General features: G+C 44.8%; 4 protein-coding genes across 5 annotated transcripts; 1 reads left to right on the top strand and 3 right to left on the bottom strand.

The window, feature by feature from the left end:
• On the bottom strand, positions 1–2,637 carry LOC120698515. Of its 2 annotated transcripts, none has more exons than XM_039982149.1 (5): positions 2,168–2,637; positions 2,000–2,063; positions 1,745–1,899; positions 1,247–1,657; positions 1–641 (listed from the first exon to the last, which is right to left on the bottom strand). In XM_039982149.1, exons 1-5 carry the CDS (start codon positions 2,387–2,389, stop codon positions 396–398), a joined length of 1,098 nt encoding a protein of 365 aa, XP_039838083.1. In that variant the 5' UTR covers positions 2,390–2,637; the 3' UTR covers positions 1–395. The 2 variants fall into 2 exon arrangements, with proteins under 2 accessions (XP_039838083.1, XP_039838082.1); XM_039982148.1 differs by having other exon boundaries at positions 1,745–1,905; positions 2,168–2,636.
• A 1,416-nt stretch (positions 2,638–4,053) lies between these two features.
• LOC120700744 (protein FAR1-RELATED SEQUENCE 5-like) lies at positions 4,054–5,859 on the top strand. The gene is made up of 2 exons (XM_039984980.1): positions 4,054–5,068; positions 5,318–5,859. Exons 1-2 carry the CDS (start codon positions 4,054–4,056, stop codon positions 5,857–5,859), a joined length of 1,557 nt encoding a protein of 518 aa, XP_039840914.1.
• Positions 5,860–10,045: 4,186 nt separating this feature from the next.
• LOC120700743 lies at positions 10,046–10,909 on the bottom strand. Its single transcript, XM_039984979.1, has 4 exons — positions 10,904–10,909; positions 10,838–10,871; positions 10,553–10,714; positions 10,046–10,380 (listed from the first exon to the last, which is right to left on the bottom strand). The coding sequence occupies exons 1-4, from the start codon at positions 10,907–10,909 to the stop codon at positions 10,046–10,048; spliced, it is 537 nt and encodes a 178-aa protein (XP_039840913.1).
• A 964-nt stretch (positions 10,910–11,873) lies between these two features.
• LOC120700742 lies at positions 11,874–14,676 on the bottom strand. Its single transcript, XM_039984978.1, has 4 exons — positions 14,628–14,676; positions 12,310–12,932; positions 12,048–12,188; positions 11,874–11,924 (listed from the first exon to the last, which is right to left on the bottom strand). The coding sequence occupies exons 1-4, from the start codon at positions 14,674–14,676 to the stop codon at positions 11,874–11,876; spliced, it is 864 nt and encodes a 287-aa protein (XP_039840912.1).
• Between the last annotated feature and the right edge of the window lie 323 nt (positions 14,677–14,999).

Raw genomic sequence — 14,999 nt, 5'->3', positions numbered from 1 at the left:
GGAGAAATGGCACACACTTCCCATAGAACGAGTCTTGTAAACTTTTCTCAAAAGACATACCTCTCACCACAGGTATATGCAACGCGCAGATAGAATCTGCAGACCACAACATCTTCAAGAGAGATGAAACAGGATAAGTTTCAACCACCAATGAAAGGAAAAAAAAAACTGATGGTCGGTTATTGGTAGCCGGTTTCAACATCAGCTAAGCAACAGGGTTCCTGGAAAAAAGGAATATACACACAATACTGGCAGCCGCTAGAGTGCTCCACTACAGTCCAGAAAAGGCAGTCGCCAGCATCTGGGGGTGAAAACAGAGGATCCTTGAAAGCAGCACCGTTGCATCCATACTGCAACAGACGCACATAGATATGTAGCAGTGGCTTATGTTTCTTTCATGGAGTATCCATTTTGATGCCCAGGTTCATCAGCAACTCCTGCACGGCCCTCCAACCCCAAGGCAAATCATGTTCATAAGTACTGGTCAATCCATTCTCAACTGGAACACCATCCTCAGACAAGATATCATCTTCTTCAGTCTTTGTAGCAGAGTTGTCATCAGCACACAAAGCGCTGCCGTTCTCCGTGTCTACCATCTCATGAAGTTCGTCTATAGTTTCCGGTTCTTTCTGCATCATTGGCTGACCAAGAAAAACAAGGAATCATTATATGTGTATGGTAACGATAGGAACCTAGCAAATGGCAAACAGGCTCACAAATGGATGACAGATAACCACAATATGCAGCTCACACTTACTAAATTCTGGTGGGCATTTTTTTTATTTCAGGAAACCCCTGAATTGTGCACTTCACACCCCTTCCTCCTAATTGAATGAATACTCCAATATCTTATAGATAGATAAATTCAGATCCTATTCTAAGTTTTAGGGTGGTTGCAACAACTTATCTTTGCTGATATAGGAATTTGAAAACTCTACTGGTGCTCGGTAACTTAGGCTAGTAGAGTTGTAATTCATCATCTATAATCAGCTCGGTCACTTGCAAACTACATCACCTCTCTCTCTCTCTCCGGAAGCTAATAACACTATTATCTCCCAGCCAGAACAATCAAAAGATACAACTACACATTTCAGATAGAATGCATAGAACATATACTGAATGACTTAATAGACAGCTGAGCAGACAAACAGGTATATAAAAGCTCCTGGTGGTTCAATTAGTAAACAAACTGTGTTTGCTGTATGACATGTAAAGAAGGCGCTGATGGATTTCATTAAACAGGTACCTCTTGTGGGTTAGCTTCATTTATCTTCAGCGAATCCACTTGAGCAGATTCATTTGTGGGAACGGCTAACTCCTCGTCCTCCTCAGCAACAAAGTATTCGTCTTCTTTGACTTCGTTTACGACCTGATTATCATCCATTTGGAGCTCATCTTCTAAAACAACCGCTTGAACAGATTCATTTCTGCTTTCACTGTCATCTGTAACAACCACTTCCTCGATCCCAACAGATGCTACTCCCTCCTCTTCTGCTATTTTCTGATTCTTCACATCACCCCAATCTTCATAGACGACCAAAGTGTTCACAGTTTCACCTGTCTGAAAGATCCTATTAGGCCCATTCTGCCAGTTCAACTTTCCCGAGGAGTCTCGCAGCAAGAACTTGAACTCAATCAGCTTGTTGGCAGGTAAATCCTGGTCAAAACAGGACAAACAAAAAGGTGGCGTTATCACTTCAGAAAAAAGCAAACGATCAGATAATGGGCACAAACCGAGGCTCACTTTCTCTAAGATCCAGCCGTGGCTTTCCGCCAACTCCAGAGGCATCGCGTTCGCCGGATCCCAGAGGCCGAGCGCCGGGTCGTCGCCGACGAGGTAGACGCTCTGGTCCAGCGCGCACTGCTCCTCCAGCACGAATCTGACACGCACTGTCTTACCTGAAACTGGGGGTAAAGGAACATTAAAAAGAGTACAATTAAAACGAAGGATCCATGGCAATCAAAACAGATTAAGCCATTTAGGCCATCGCGGACTTACCAACTGGTGGAGACGAGGTTTCAGGCGCAGCAGAGCCAATCCCATGGACCTCCTCCTCATCAGCCTGCAACAAAAACTCCCCCCGTAAACCATCAGAAAATCACAGTGCGCCGAGAAGAACACGGGCACTCGCTTCCCGTGTCTGGAACGCGGTGACGAGGGACTCACCTGCGGCGCCGCCGGTACGTGACCCTCCTGCGCGCGCGACGGGAGCGGCTCGTGGAGCGAGGCCACGGCGACGAGCGCCCTCCGCCGGCGTCCGCGCGCCGCGAGGCCAACAGCCCCCACCACGCGCCGCGGCACCCGCGCGCCGCCCCCGCAGACGAACGCGGCCCGGGCCCGCGCGAGCGACGCGCCGGCGCCGCGGACGGCCGCCGTTGCTGACTCCATGGCCGGCGATCCCGTCGTCTCCGATCCCGCTCCGCCCGCCGCCAGCTAAAAACCCCGCCCTGCGTGCGCGCAATGGGTGCGTGACAGGCGCGCTCGCAGGGGCAGGGGCCGGGGCAGGACTATATCGCCTGGCCTCGTGGCCGCGCCCGCGCCCGCCCCGCGATGCCGTGCTCGCCGGTCGCGCGGTCCCGTGGGGGTTCGGGGTGGTGTTCAGCGGTGGCCGGTGGGGCACGGCGGCACGGGGACCCCGTGGGGAGGGTTGGGGCTTTGCGGGTGAGGAGGGGAGAGGAGATGGCGACGAGCCGACGAGGGAGGAGGGGACAGCTGGACAGGTGCGGGGTGTGCAGTGGGCTCCCTCCCGGCCGATTCCTCGTCGTTCGTCAGTCGCCTGCCGTTGGATCTCGCGCGTGGGCAGGAGGGCGTTTCGGTTTGCGTGACCCGGGAGAGAGGCAGAGAGCTCCGCTGCCGTTACGTCGCCCCCCGCGCCACGGATCCCGCGAGCTCACTGGAGACTGTGGACTCGCTCGGTCAGCTGCGCCCTCTTGGGTTTTGGCGTTTTTTTTTTCACGGATCGCGTTAACGCGCGACCTATCGGCGCTGGGGACCGCGCGACCCTTTTTCCATCAGGACGTGATAGCGATATTTCCTTTTCTGAGACCGCGCGGCCCTTTTTTCACTAGGGCGTGATACCGACATTTCCTTTTCTAGTTTCCATCCCGACCTACCCGCGGCTTCGCCGCAACACCTGGCCCCGCGTGCTGGAGGAGGGAGGCGCATCGGCGTCTGGTCCGATCCAGGCGCGCGAGAGGCGCGGATCCCCCCCTGACCCGTGCGCTGCAAGGAGGGAGGCGCCCGCAGCAGTCGCGGCGCGCCGCATCCCCCCATCGCCCCATCCACCACGACTCGCCGCATCTCGCATCCATCTATCCAGCCCACATCGCCGCATCTCGCCGACACGCACGGGAGGGCAGCCGCGACCGCAGCAGGACCCTCGCGACTTGTGTCCTCCCTCCCCGATCTGCAACTCCTTCCTTGCAAGTTTGCAACTTTTTTTCGTGCTCTTTTCTTCTCATCTGCTCGATCTAATCCTCCTAAATCTGAACAAATCTTCCCAATGATCTTCGAATTGTAGACAATTTTTTATGTCCATCTATATATTAATGCAAATTTATTGCAATCCACACAAGTTGCTAGCAGTTTTGGATGGTGCCTCTTGACTAATGATCAGTAAATAAATTATTATGACTTAATTTCTTCTAATAGATCAACAGGATGTGTGCCCCCTTACAAGACTCTTCTGAACATATAGGTTTATGGATTGTAGTCCTGAGATGACAACTTGTGTTCATTTTTTTGTGGCAACTTGTCTTTCCTCAGACTGCAGCTTATCTACATTTCGAGTTTTTTTTATGGCAATTTGTGTTCATTTTTTTGTGGCTACAAAAAGAAATATGTATTGTGCTAATTAGTATTTGTGTGCCTTCCTATATACATTATGAGTTTCCTTGCATGACAACTTACACTTAATATTTGTGTTTTTTAGGTGCAATATGACTTGTAGTGGGGTTTTTGATCTAAATTCTGCACCACTACAAGAGCATGATTTCGTTGCAGCCCCTTCAGATCTTGAGTTGCAGCAAATTTCTGGTGCAGCTTTCCCACCGATGTGTGTTGCAGGTGGTGCAGGTGCACATGTGTCCAGCAACAACTTGACTCTCCCTGTAATATCTAATGAAACCCTTCATCTGCCAAGCAACTCAGCTCCTCCTGAACTGGCAACTCAGCAACTTAGCAACTCAGCATCAAAGGTGCTCCCGGCTGAATCTGGTGGTGTGACAGTTCCCATGGCTGAGACAACCGCAGATGGAGTTGATGTTGAGGATGGTGTTGAGGTTTTATCCACTCCGCAGGAACCTTTTGTAGGCATGTCTTTTAATACTTCTGATGCTGCCAAAGACTATTACAGTTCCTATGCCCGTCATACAGGTTTCTCTATAAGGATCGACACATCCCGTGAGTCGAAGAAGGCCAATGAAAAGACAAAGTATATCTATGTTTGCCAGAAGGCTGGGGTCAACAAAAAAGAGAAGGTTGCTGATGATGGGTCAATAACTGAGAAAAAGATTGTGAGGCAAAGGCGCGGGGATTATGTAGATAGGACGCACTGCCCAGCTCGCATGATTGTGAGGAAGACATCCCCTGGACACTGGGAGGTTGTGAACTTTGAAAGGGAGCACAACCATGAGCGTTTAAGAAAATTCTCGCTCACAAAATACTTGAAGTCCCACAGAGACATACCAGCTGAAGAGAAAGAGTTCATCAAGTTGCTCCATGGATGCTGCAGCACGACAACTCGTGCTTACCAGATAATGGCTGAGTTGTATGGAGGTATTGAAAACTATCCATACACCGAAGTTGATGCTAAAAATTTGCGTGTTGAGTACCGCGCTGAATATAGAGGTAAAGATGTGAAGGCGATGCTTGAGTACTTTGAAGAATTGAAGAAGGAAGATCCGGAATTCTATTATAGTTACACTCTTGATGAGTTTGACAGGGTTGAGAATCCGTTTTGGGTGGATGGTGCAGCAAGGAGAGCTTATGAGCTGTATAGTGATTGTTTGTCCTTTGACACTACTTATTTGACCAATGCCTACAACATGACATGTGCTCCTTTCATAGGTATGTATGTCCAGCAAAAAAAATGCTAGTTTGCCCATTGATGGTTTTCATTGATTGTTATTTATTGGAGTCCAGAAAAAATACTGGTTATCACACTGACTATAATGCTGTATACTCTTTGAACAATTTGCTACTTTGAGAAAGCACAAGTTGACACACTAGTTGCACATAAGTTGCCATCTTTATTCTGCACCAGTTGATAGCCTTCAGCTATGAAAAAAATACTAATAATTTGTATTGTGTTAGCAGGGATTGACAGGAATGGTATAACAATCCAGCTGGGTTGCGGCTTTCTGAGGAATGAGAAGACTGAGGGTTTTGTCTGGCTGTTTACTGAATTCAAGAAAGCAATGGGCGGCAAGGATCCTGCAAATATAATAACTGATCAAGATATTGCGATGAAGGCTGCTATCGCAGAGGTATTTGTCAGTTCAGTTCATAGAAATTGCCGTTGGCACATTATGGAAAATGCTAGGAAGACAATGGGTCCTTTCTTGGATAGCAAGGGGGATGGTAAGCAAGAGTTGGCGGATGACTTCAAGGATTGTATTGACAATAGCTTCACGCCGGCAGAGTTTGAGCAGAAGTGGCAGGCTTTTCTGGATAAATATGAGCTCAACAATGATGAGAGGTTCCAATATTTGTATGACATGAGACATTGTTGGATCCCTGCGTATTTCATGCATTGTTTCTTCCCCTTCCTCCAAACAACAGCACGGAGTGAAGGCTTCAATGCTGTCCTGAAGCGCTATGTCAACCCAAAGAACTCGATACTCAACTTTGTGCAGTAATATAAGAATATACAACAAAGGATTTTCAGCAAGCAAGATTTGCAAGAGGCGGCCACAGCCACGAAGGTCCCACGCTACTTGACGGGGCACCCTATGGAGCATCAGATGAAGAAAGCGTATACAAGGAGGTTGTTCAATGTGTTTCAACATGAGCTGCAGCTAAGTTCGAGTTACTATGTTGTTCGTGTTGAAGGGGATGACTTGATAGATGTTGTTCCGTACAGGCGTTGCCCCGATCTGTTGTATGGGACATGGATATTCAGGGTCACGTCATCCAGGGTGGAGGGTTTGTATAGCTGCACTTGTTGCAAGTTTGATAGAGATGGAGTGCTTTGCTGCCACATATTGAAGGTTTTTGACGCCCTTGCAGTCCGCGAGGTGCCTGATCGGTACATTCTCCCTCGATGGTCAGTTGAGACAGTGGTTGATAGTGAGGTGGAAGTTGCCGCTAACGAGCCTCTTCAAGAAGCCCAGATTACAGACCATGGGAAGCATGTTATACGTTACAACAGGATGTGCACAAACTTTAATAAGATTGTGAGACCTTTTATGGCTGATGACGAGGGGTATGCCATAGTATCAAAACAAGTGAGTGCCCTACAATCTAAGCTTGTTGCTTTGGGGAAAAGGAGAGCGTCAAGTGTTTTTCCGGGGCTGGAGTGTGAACAAGTTGATATTGAACAACCCGCTGCGCCAAGGCCGCAGAACAAATCGCGCAAAAAAAATAAGCTCATCAACCGGAGGGGGTGGGGATCCAAATCTGTCACAACAGCCTAATGGTGCGTATTGTCTTGACTGAACGTAGCAACTTATACTTCCTTGCCCCTAGCAATTTCTACTCATTCAGTCTAGCAATTTGTACTCCTTGTTCTAGCAACTTGTGTGTATTATTCCTAACAACTTGAAATTGTTTTGACTTTTCAGGCTCGCATGTTGCTGGTGCTGAGATTGGGGACCCACCAATAACAAAGAAGCAAAGGCGTCCAAGGTCAAAGAGATACAAGACAGGGTTGGGGTTGCTTCCCCCAAAAAAACCACCGTGTGGCTATTGTGGTTCAACAGAACATACCACATCGACATGCTCCGCCAAGCCGGCAAGAAAGTAAACAAAAGAACTCTCGGATAAATCACTAAATGAGGTTGCTACTGCGTGAAAAAACAAGATGTGTTGCAGGGGGATGCGTCTAACATTTTTTCCACTTCCTTGTAATTTATTAAACTGTAATTAGTGATTTATGATTTTATTAAAGCATTATGTGTAGTGATGTAATAATGAATAGTTGATGCTTTTGTATATTTCAGACTTGCTATATATATGGATAAATATACTTTTTATAAAACTTTGTGTATGGTGGCGTATGAAAAAAAAGATTGGAAAATTGCAGCTTGCATGTTGAATTAAGTTAACAGAAAACACAAAAAAATGCAGATCTGATGTACAGAAGTTGATATTTCAAAAAAAAATATCTATGCACAATTTGCTGTTTTGACTTCAGACAAGTTGCCTGTTGGGCTGGTCACAAGTTGCCACGGTAAATACCTCCATATATTACATAAGTTGCTGATCACAAAGAATACCTCCATATATTACATAAGTTGCTTCTCACACAGGAAAGTGGGGGGGGGTAAAAAAACGATCAGCTTATCCGAGCATTGTTTAAAACCATAGAGAACATCTATATACAGAGTGCATGCATCATGAAAAAATCACAAGTTGCTGTTGGACTAGCCACAAATTGCATACAAGTTGTTCGTTGAACTGGTCGCAAGTATATTACAGAATATCTAAGCATATATGAGCATCAATTAAAAATAAAATGGGAGCATCTATATACAGAGTATATGCATCATGTGAAAAAATACAGACATCTCTCCTGCCCTTCCCCACTCCGCTCCTAGCCTACTGATTTGCCATCTTTCCCTTTCCCTTTGAGAATAGTTCAGTCTTGTTCTCTAGCTTGTTGGTCGGGCTATGAAACCACACATGAAGAACTCGCTTCCTCAGCTTCATTTCATCAAACTCCATCATATTTGAGAGGTTGTGTCCATCCCAGTTCTCTATAGCCTTGAGGGTGAACAGACCGCAGTCATGACTGAGATTGAGGGCACAAAAAAAGAGAGACAAATGTTAGATAATGTAGAACTTACAAAATGTTACAATATCTACAGTTTGGAATTCAGTTTAGGATAAAAAGATAAGAATGACTTGTGCTTACATCCTGAATTGCTTGTACCCCTCAATGAACTGCGCCTCGAAGTTGTAAATGGTGGGAATCTTGCACCCCTGAACCTTAGATGTGTACTTGTTCCATAGGGTAATCACTTTTGCACGCACCTGATTGGCTTTCCATCTCAATTCAGCATTGTCGTTGTTCCTTAGAGAGTCTATGATTTAAAACTTCTTATCTGGAATATTTACAGCAAATGCGAACCAGTGGCCATCGCCGCCCGGCTGCACTATATTCTCTTGGTGCACGGGAAAGAGTATCTGTAGAAAAATCAGTTGAATAACTCACATGATAACAGAAAATAAGTTGATGCTAAGGGGATAAATAAGTTGCTGGAAAAGAAAATCGAGTTGCTGATAAAAAAAGAAAAAATGCTACTGAACTGCGCAAACATGCTAATCCAATTCAATTTCTGTTCTGCATTCGGTTAAAAACATAGTGGGAAACAAAAATGGCGCTGTGAATGGGAAGTGATATGCAATGTTCAGCAATTGAAGCAGTATGCTGTGAGTCTGTGACCTCGACAAATATCTAACTTTGAATATTGCTATCAGAAAGCTACCTAACTCTGAATGTTGCAAATCACAAACTACTCATTACTCTTAATATTTGCAAATCAGAAAACAAAGACATTGGAAAACTACTCCTTAGTAATATTGCAATTACCAATGGGTTCCGTGGGCTAAAATTTGCTATAATCATACAACACAAGTTTGCAAACTAGGTTACTAGGCAGACAACACAAAGTTTTCAAGAAAAAGAAAAATATGGTTTTACCATTTCATAGTTTGAATCGCGAAACTCAAAAGCGTTCTTGACAATGTTGCTGTTCATGGGCCCTGTCATCATTTGGATCTGTAGCAAAAAAAAAGTATATGGCAAAAAAATGCTCAGATATGCACATGGGGGAATACTTTCAAAACGATAAGATACACAAAGATGTCAGAGGGGTCAAAAGGGGGAAAATGATATTACCGGCACCCATGGGAACATTATCTTTGTCCTCTTCTTTCTAGGGTCCTGTGACAGCACGTAAGTCCCGAGATGCATGGCGTTGGTGCCTAGCGATCTCCCCATAACCATGCCCGCTGCTACCTCATGTGTTGTAAGTGTTATCTCTTTGGATTCAAAGAATATTGTGCTGCCAAACAAGAAAAAGGTTTTCTCCATGACTGATGGGCGAAAAAAAAGATGGGGGGATAAGATCAAGGTATATTGCCATACCCCCTCTTCGTGCCTGGTGTGTCTGCATATGATGCTGTACAGTTCATCTTCTGTTGCAAGTTGACCCTTGTCCATTTCTTGAGAATCCTCATCGTCTGTAAATCCCAGTGAGAAGCTTGGAGCATCGGGTGCATCCTTGAAACCTTTGCTGTCCTTCAAGTTGTCGACACGCTGCTATCGGAACACATACACGTGCACAAAAAATTAACACTTGCATGCTGTATATCGGATTGAAAAAAATGAGAAGAAAAGAAAACATGGGTTGCTATTACCTTTTCTACTGCAGCTTTATGCATAGCTTCCGTGTGCCCATCACCAAGTGTTTGGGTTGCAGTCTATGTAATGAAGACAAAAAAACGGATTAGCATAAGTTGCTAGTTTGCAAAAAAAAAATGTGATGGGGCACATTTGCATGCGTGAGTTGCTACCTCAGCTTGTTTTGGGATGGTATCTGATTTTTCTGTAAACTTCCTCTCAAACACTTTGGTCGCTGCTGCACCAGGAAGCGGCTCTACCTTTCCCTCATCTTGCTCCTTTGCAGTATTGGATTTGGGCACCCCCGGTGGCAAGCCTCTCCCTCTTGTGCTAGCAAGCTTTTTCCTTGACACTACATCTGACCGCTCCGCCTTTCTCTTTGTTCTCTTGGGTTTGGGCACTTCTTCCGGTAGATTGTCCACATGCAGGGGTTGCAACAAATCTTCCAGAAGCTTGGCCTCAAACTTTTTTGCTTGCTCTTACGGTTCAGAATACATCTCATCGGACATTGTGACCGTGTCCTTCACCCCTTTAAATTCCTTTTCGACAATATCATTGAAGACTTCCTTCTCATTGGGCACGAGCGGCACATCGAGAAACTCAGGTGGTTCAAAGATCAAAGGCTTCCTATCGGGCGGTGTAGCCATTAAGTCCAGTAGTGTCATACCTCCCGGAAGCCTGTACCGATTTGCTGGTGTAATCGGTGACAATCCGCTAAACTCAGAGCTGGATTGTGTGCCCGATTGCGTACTGCGTGGTGTGCCTTGATAATTGTCACCGGCCTCATCTTTAGGTGATGGTGCTTCATCAAAATCTGTCAAAAAAATAGATGCTGTGGTCAAATATAAGTTGCTACAGATCGAAACATAAGTTGTTGCTAAGAAAAATCATAAGTTGCTAAATAACTCAATCCAAGTTGCTGGTTCAACCAAAAAATTATTGATACAAAAATTGCTGCTGGACTGATAAAAAAAACATATGTTTACCTTTCTTTCCATCATCTCTGATGCTAACATCATCCTTTGATGCTTTGTCGTCATCCTTTGCTGCTTTATCGTCGTCCTTTGCACCTTTATCATCATCCTTGGATGACGCACCTTTAGATTTATCACCAGACTGATCTTTGTGTGATGATGGTTTAGCAGATACTTAAAAAAACATAAAACATAAGTTGCTGCTATCTCCAAAAAGAGAATATGCTACTGAACCAATACAAGTTGTTGGAGGCCTTCAATACAAGTTGTTGGAGGCCTTCAATACAAGTTGCATACCTGATTGTTTGCTGGCTGGTTTGGCTTTGTTGGTCTTCTTTCGGTCATTGGCCCCATCATTTGAACCGCCATCATTGTGGTCGTCTTTATTCCTTTGTTTATTAGTAGCCTCATCTTTACATGAGGCTCCAGAGGCAGATCCTACGAAGATAAAATAATAAAGAACCCTTGAGATTTCCATTGATCTTGCTACCAATATACAAGTTTTGATCCAACATATCATGTCAACATATTTACCTTGATTGCCTTTCATCGACTTGTACTCTATGTCATCATCTTGCTTGTTTGCGTTATCTACATCTTCAAATCTAACCTTCTTCTTGCTTTGCACTATCAAAGAAAAAGAAAATGTTTCTGTTAGAAAAACAAAACTATAAGAAGCATATGCGATGTTGTTAGTCAATACCTTCGTTCTCAGTAGCTCTTGGGTCAATTTGTGATGAATTGATATCATCTCCAAATCCATCGTTGTTCTCATCATCTTCGTCCCCCTCTGTGTCGCAAGAGTCAAAGTTGGCATAATCTTCATCGTTGCTGGAGTCTTCTTCATCACTCCTAATCTCACCGAGTGATTCTTCCAGAATGTCGTTCTTCCTTTTACTCCTAACCTCCCGGGTACCTTTAGAGGTACTGGGGCCTGCTTGACCTCCTTCTGCATGTGCTTCTTGCTGTTGTACCCCTTGGCACAACTTTTGTGTAAGGTTGACAAAAGCTTGATTGATTGCAATACTGAACTCGCTCAGTGCACTTTTGAGGACCTCCCGATTTTGCAAAAAAGAAAAAAATTGCAAAAACATAAGGCAGCAACGAAAAACATAAGATGGTTGGATTATATGAGAGAAATGCGGGAGAAAAATGATGCGTGATGATAGAAAAAAGGATGGAGGGTAGAAACATACAACAATGACCGATTCCGGCATGTTTGAATCGATGAATTGTTGGATCCTTTCTGGTGGGATCATCGTTGTTCTTAAATGATTTGGCTTTAGCTGTACCAAAAAAGGAGAAAAGGTGTGCATGAGTGAATAAAAAAAGGTTACTGGTTTACAAAGGCAGTATATAACTTTGCATGTATAACTCTGTGACTCTGTACATGTGTATCCAACACATGTATAACTTGCTACTTACACATACAAGATATTTACAAAGTTACTAACTCCCACACATGCAGAAAGTTGGAGGGAAAAAGATATTCGTGCATGAATCTTACTTGTAGTTTGCCGAACTGAGTCTCGGAGAGCTTATCCATGAGGCAGACTTTGGAGACGAGTTGTCCCGTCCACGCAGCGGCTCTTACTTCCGAGTCGTTGTTAACGATATCACCAACATCGAGTGAATCTAGATACAATATCTGCATGCACAAAAAAGAGCATATTGAACACCAAAAAAAAGGATAGTCAGGTCTTGAGAAAAAAGAAAAGGGGAGACTGAAAAATGAAAAAGACAAGGTGCTACAAGTCTAGTGTCCATACGGTAAGGAAGAAGAGGCACCCGGACACAAACTTTCGCTTCCCAGACTTAAACTTTGCAATTCCTTTAATGAGCCTGTCCACTACTAGTTTGCACCAGTTGTATCCTTTAATCTCTTTGGTGATTGAAATGGAATGGAAAGCCCTCACACACAACTTTGGGCTTGATGTTGGGCACAAGAAGGTGCTAATTGCAAACATTAGCCAAACCTTCAACCATTTGTCATCTATTGAATTCTTTCCCTCACCAAACAACCATTTTTCAACTTCTACAAATGATGGTGCCTTATGATCATTCTCATGGCCGAAAACTTGATAGAACTCAGTGAATGTATCAGAATAACTCTTCTTTTCATAAACGACAGAGTTCGGGCCCATTGGTAACCCGAGCACTCGTTTAACAGCTTTATTGTCCACCTTTATTGTCCCCTTGTATGGGATCACCAACTCGGACTTGTTGATGTCGAAATTGTTAACTAGCCAAGTTGACAACTTCTCAGGAACAATGTTGCACTTTATTTCAAGGAGTCCCTCAAACCAAACACTTGCAATTCGCTGTTTCTGATTACCCTTGAGATTTTCATTGATCTTGCTCAGTCTTTTTGCTAATCTTTTTTCCTTATATCCTAAAAGAAGAAACGAAGCATTTAATGAGTTTGCACACAATTCATGAATTCAAACTGCTTGAAAAAAAGATTCATACAAGCTACCACATAATTCATGTATAAAGCTGCTAAAGCGGACATACTACAAGTTAACCATAAGAAGAAAAAAAAGGATTCATGCAGCATAGTTTTTCTGCTCTGAATGATACCTGCTCTGCGTGCTTTCTTTCTTCATCAACTTCTGTCGTTTCATCATTCACTACACTGCCTCTAAAAGTACCCTTGTCTGCTCTAGAAGTAGCCCTAGTTGTTCGCTTTGGAGACGAGGCTGTATTAGTAGCTTCAATATTGCGTTTCTGGGCCATGCTATAAAAAAAAGTGCATAAAGAAAATGTGTCAGACAAAATAATAACCCCCATGATAAACAAAATAAGTTACAGCGAAAGGGATGAATAAGTTGCTGGAAAGGAAATCAAGTTGCTATGTGGGTTCAGAGAAAAAAACAGAGTTCAGTGGGTCCTAGTGTCAACAAAACATCCTCTGAAAATAATAATCCCCAGTTGAATAATAACCCCCCATAATAAACAGAATAAGTTGCTGCATAGGGAATGAATAAGTTGCTGGAAACACAGAGGGCATATGTCGAGGCCATGCGTGCTAAAATTCTAGCTGAAATACTAGGAGGCAGTGGAGGTGGGAGTGTCTAGTGGTTTTTTGGTGTCTAGTGTCTAGTGCTTCTTTAGTTGTGTTGCTCCCTGCAGATTTTTGCAGATTATGCAGTTTCTGTAATCACTCATTCATGCATGACCTGTAGTAGTTGATAACCTGATATTCAGTTTAGATTATGCAATTTTTGGAATGCCACCTGAAACTCTTGTGAACTATGGCTATGGCAATGTATTCTTGACAATTCAGATGATTCTGATGGCTGCTGTTCAGCCATGTGCTTCTGGGCTTTTGTGCGAGCAGGAACACAATCAGGAATGTGTTCAGCCAGAGAGTGCTTCCTTCAGATTTTTCAGTTATGCACAGACATATCTAATGCACAGAGAGTGCCTTTTCAGTTGACTGAATGTACTTCTAAATATTTGGTTTGATACTGTAACTTTATTTGGTATCCATATTTGGAATATCTGATGTACTTCTAATATTCTTGTTTCTTAAAAGCCCAGCTAAATTAAGTTGTGAAACCTCTGTGGCTAGGTTAATGTACATGACTGAATTATTTAAATCACTTTGGTCTGTCCATACCTGATTTGTGACGAAGGTTTACACCAAGAGCTACAGCACTCTTTATGCCCATGATATTTTCGTTTCTTTTTCAGCCAGTGAAATGGTGAACAAACCTGCATTTCTATCTCGTTTCTTTTTTTCCTTTTTCAGGTTAAAATGTTCATGGTCCGAATAGGCAGAAAAAAATGATACAAAGTTGCCACGCAATTTGATACAAAATTGCCTTAAACAAAACAACTAGGCAGAAAAAAATTGGAGAATAGAGAGTAGTCATCGTGATTTCCCAGCAGGGGGATGTGGTGCCGTGCCGGGCGCTGCCCTCATCGGGGAGTTGGCGCCTCCCCCACGACTCGACGCCCTTGTTCGCGGGCGACCCACGACTTCATTCGCTGCGTCATCATCGGATCCTGTGTCCGTGGAGGTGGAGGAGGTAGTCGGCCTGGCACCCGCATCGCAAGCGTCTTCCTCCCTTGACGCAAGCACCTCCCGGCGGGGCCTCCTCTCCAATGCCGCTGGCGGATGTTCCCGCCATGCCGCCTCTGCCGCTACTCCTCGCAGCCGCCTTCGCCGCTGCTCCCCGCACGAGATCCACCCGAGCAGGGGCCTCTGCAAACCCCTGTCAGGACCTCCCGCTGGTCCGCCAACCTCCGCCGGCAGCACCTACGCGCGGAGCGGCGGCGGTTTGCCCGTAGGAGCAGGGAACTGCGGGATGAGGAAACAACCCTGGATCCGGATTTGGAATGAGGGGAGGGGATGTCGGGGCGAGTTGATGGGCCGGTTTGGACGCGGCCTGCTGGGCTGGGCGGTCGCGCGCTCGCCGCGGGGCGCGACTAGTCGTTCCTTAGCTTTTACCTT

Source organism: Panicum virgatum, chromosome 3K (genome assembly GCF_016808335.1).
Source record: "Panicum virgatum strain AP13 chromosome 3K, P.virgatum_v5, whole genome shotgun sequence".
Lineage (NCBI taxonomy): Eukaryota > Viridiplantae > Streptophyta > Magnoliopsida > Poales > Poaceae > Panicum > Panicum virgatum.
The sequence above is the reverse complement of the archived record's forward strand: the minus strand, read 5'-3'. Positions and strand labels throughout refer to the sequence as shown.